This window comes from Mesitornis unicolor, unplaced genomic scaffold (genome assembly GCF_000695765.1).
Source record: "Mesitornis unicolor isolate BGI_N332 unplaced genomic scaffold, ASM69576v1 scaffold27826, whole genome shotgun sequence".
NCBI classification, from domain to species: Eukaryota; Metazoa; Chordata; class Aves; order Mesitornithiformes; family Mesitornithidae; genus Mesitornis; species Mesitornis unicolor.
In genome coordinates this window covers 1-3,452 of record NW_010193397.1, presented here as the reverse complement: position 1 = coordinate 3,452, position 3,452 = coordinate 1, and the positions used below count along the sequence as shown (strand labels likewise).

The window sequence follows — 3,452 nt, the reverse complement described above, 5'->3', positions numbered from 1 at the left end:
GGAACAAAGCCGGCAGTGACTCTGGATGCCTCTGCAGCATGGATGAAAAGCAGAGCAGTCACCACTCTGCCCTTCAACCCGGCCCACCACAGCTGCCACCGGGGCTGCAGCACCCAGTGCACACAGGGACTGTCCCAGATCTTGTGCTGAGAGCAGACCAGAGCAGGAATATTTGCATTCCTTAACTCCACCCCTGCCAGGGTTTTGTTTGCCTCCAACAGGACCAGGGACCTTGTTCCCCCCTTGCACGCAGGCATCTGCACAACCCTGTTTTCTAGGAGCTTTATCAAGCAGCAGCCTGCTTTATCAAGCTGTCAGCCTGACCGCAGAAGGGCCAAACAGCCAAATTGACTTAATTCAAGGCAAAAAAGTCAGCCACACCACCACTTACGAGCCATACAGCACAGGGGCCAGCTGGGCTCCAGGGCTGCCCAGTGTCTCCCCATGCTGCCAGTGTGGCATCAGCCCTACAAAATGCAAACCTTGAGCCAGTCTTGTTATGGAAGGGCTTACCCTGCACCCAAAGTCCTTGCCCCAGCCCTGAGCAGAGCCAGCCCAGGCCCAAGCTCTTGCTCCAACCCCATGAGGCACCGGAGGGGGCAGACCGTGCTCAGTGCCCGCAGGGACGGGCTGTGCAGCCAAGGAAGGAAGGAAGAAAGAAAGGGGCAGGACATTTTCGGCACCACTACAGCCAAGCCAGATCTTGCTCATGTGCAAAACACACACAGCATTGGTGAGTCACTGGCATGACCAGCCCATTACCAGACCCTGCTGCACCACATCTGGATTCAGCCCCAGTTCTGCCCTCCCACCCCAGATAAAGAACAACTCACAGGGTTTTAAAAGGCTGCTCGACTTTTATTTATTGCCATTGTACAAGTACAAGGTAAATAAAACATGTTACCGAGTCGGTGTGGAAAGGGCGTAGTTGCGTTAATAAAAAGGCTGGTGTGGGAATCATCGGGGGGTGAGGGGTTTGTGGTGCTTTTTGATCACAAAGCAGCACCTCGGAGCAGCCTGCCTACTCTACGGGGAGGGAAAGGGGCTGTGCCCGCCGGGGTTGAGGGGGAGCAGCTGCCAACCCGCTCATGCTGAGGGCCCGGAGCTGGGCTCGCTGGCGTGACGCCGCCGTCCTGCTCCCGGGGCTGGCACCAGGCCACACGCCATCGGTCCCGTCGTCACCCGCAGCGCTCCCAAGCTGTAAGACACAGCAGAGAAAGGGTCAGGCAAACACTGAGGTGTTTCACTCTGCTTTTACTTTTGCAGCAAAGAAGTGTGTGCCCCGGGTACAAAGATGTCACCCGTCAGGTCAGGATGCACCTCAGGAGATGTCCCCAACTGTCCTAGGGGCTCCCCCCACATCATCTCATCCAAGGAAAGCACTCACCTCTCCGGGGACTCCGACACAGTTGTCATGGCTGGGTGAGTCGTCTTCCCAAAGAAGAAGCTGGCCCACCAATGGCCGGGGTCAGACTTGGGCAGACCTGGGGACAGCACAGTCTGGGTCAGCATGACCCAGGTAGCCCTGCTACCACCCCAGTTTCATCCCATAGGAGAGCCTGGGGCAACTCCAGTATGATTCACAGTGGGAGCTGGGAGCAGAGTCCTCCCATGGCCTTAGGAGGGGCAGCACCTACCTGGTGGATGGGGGATGACCTCCCCAGAGTACTCGGAGCTGCCACAGGAGCTGTTGCTGGATGTGGAGCTCAGGCGCCCTGTGGAGAAATCACAGCCATCAAAGCCACCACCAACCCTCCCTCAGTCATGCCACGAAGAGCAGAGCATGGCCTTGGCATGACCATCCCTGGGGTGACACAGCTCGGTCTCATCCCTGCCTTGCTCCAGCACTTGTTCAGCTTTAGCGCCAAGCCTGTAAAAACCACCAGGAAGGGAATACTGGAGAGATGAGAAGCCAGACAACAGCAGGCAGCAGAAAAGCACCTCAACATCTCTGCAGGAAAACACAACCCCAAGCAAATTATTTCATGGCTCTCCATCTGCACACACCACTTGGGAAGCCTTTGCAGATGACCTGAGGCCAAGAAGATGGAGAGTCCTGCATATAATCCATGCAATTTTAGTCCAAGCCTGTTCCTGGTTTCAGCTACGGGGAATACTTTAATTTCCTCTGGTTTAGGCAATCCCTTAAACCACAAAAGCCTCTCCCCTGGAGAGGTACCAGTAGCTGCCATTGCCCAGACTGGTTTTGCAGCTCATTTCCACAGCAACAGCACAAGAGGCACTTGAAGCTGTCCCTCCCCCTTCACCCATAACCCTAATAACAAGAGAAGTTCAAAAGACCCATCTCCAGCTGGGACAACTGGGCAGGGGCTGCAGAGGCCCAGAGGAGGGTCTTGGCAGCCCCTTCACCCCCCACCCTGTGCCCACCCCAGTCCTTACTTCTGTAGTAGTTGTGCGTCGCCATGAGCGAGCCGCTCGATGGGATGGATGCCATGGCTTCTGATCTTGGGTCTTGTGCAGATCTGAAACCTGCGAGGAAAGGGGCAGGTGTAACCACCGAGGGGCTGCAGAGTGGCCCCTGCAGTCTCCGCCTGCCCCATGGCCCAACATGAGCCCACACACCAGAAAGCTGTGACTTTAAACAGTACCAGAGTGATTTCTGTGGAGATTTGACACAAGTGCCTTCACGGTGGCACTGCACTGGGTACAGTGGTCAGCACGCCCTGTTTAAATCTGCAGCTGTGGAGCTACGAGCAACGTGGAAAACCAAAATAATTCCCTTGAAAACAACTGTGTGCACAGAGCATGGGCCTGGCAAGTCTGCACAGCTTCCCTGCACGGGTGTTTTGCTGCGGTGCAAAAACCCAGTTCCCTTCCTTGGATCAACAATTGGGGGTTACGAAATCTTTGCCTAAGATTTCATAAGCAGCCAAGGAGCATTTTGCTCGGGGCACGTACCGAGGACTTTCAAGCATGGGTTCCAGTCCCAGCCTGTCCCTGAGATGGGGGATGGCGGGGGGGACAAGCCTGCTTATCCTCTGTCCCACAGCACACCTGATTCTCCACTGTGGAAATACTTGTCTCCCCTAAATGCTGCCTCTTCCCACCCCCACTGTCTGATTGCCTCTTGTACGAGCACCAGAAAGGCTCAAACAGCCAAAAGTGCCACCTGCCAGCGTACGGCACAGGCCCCTGGGCCCGCTGGAGGACACCAAGCCCCACCGCCACCCAGAGGGACAGCAGGGCGTGGGGGAGGCAATCTGCACTCTCCACCACCCCCGGGCACCCAGGTCCATCCCTGCTCCTGATCAGGCTTTCCCTGGTTTAACGATGCACCCACTTGTTGGGCGTCCTGCTACAAAATGTCCTCCATGCACCCGCGTCCCCGTTAATGCAGTAACCCTTAATGAGGAAACTGAGGGACGGAGCCTTACGTTCCGTCCCAAAGGGACTCGGTACAGCCTTGCAGCTGAGCCCTCCCAACGCAAACC

At 56.4% G+C, this 3,452-nt stretch overlaps 1 protein-coding gene across 1 annotated transcript; it reads right to left on the bottom strand.

Moving 5' to 3' along the window:
- Nucleotides 1–1,086: 1,086 nt before the first annotated feature.
- Nucleotides 1,087–2,455, bottom strand: PPDPF (pancreatic progenitor cell differentiation and proliferation factor). The gene is made up of 4 exons (XM_010187443.1): nucleotides 2,401–2,455; nucleotides 1,638–1,715; nucleotides 1,388–1,484; nucleotides 1,087–1,198 (listed from the first exon to the last, which is right to left on the bottom strand). Exons 1-4 carry the CDS (start codon nucleotides 2,453–2,455, stop codon nucleotides 1,087–1,089), a joined length of 342 nt encoding a protein of 113 aa, XP_010185745.1.
- Nucleotides 2,456–3,452: the final 997 nt, after the last annotated feature.

What these genes read in the sequence shown, in the direction of transcription:
- PPDPF (XM_010187443.1), bottom strand. Translation starts at nt 2,455, where the DNA reads ATGGCATCCATCCCATCGAGCGGCTCGCTCATGGCGACGCACAACTAC. An exon ending in GACGCACAACTACTACAGAA is followed by an intron (nt 1,716 to 2,400) that starts GTAAGGACTGGG and finishes ATTTCTCCACAG; the next exon opens with GGCGCCTGAGCTCCACATCC. An exon ending in GGTCATCCCCCATCCACCAG is followed by an intron (nt 1,485 to 1,637) that starts GTAGGTGCTGCC and finishes TGCTGTCCCCAG; the next exon opens with GTCTGCCCAAGTCTGACCCC.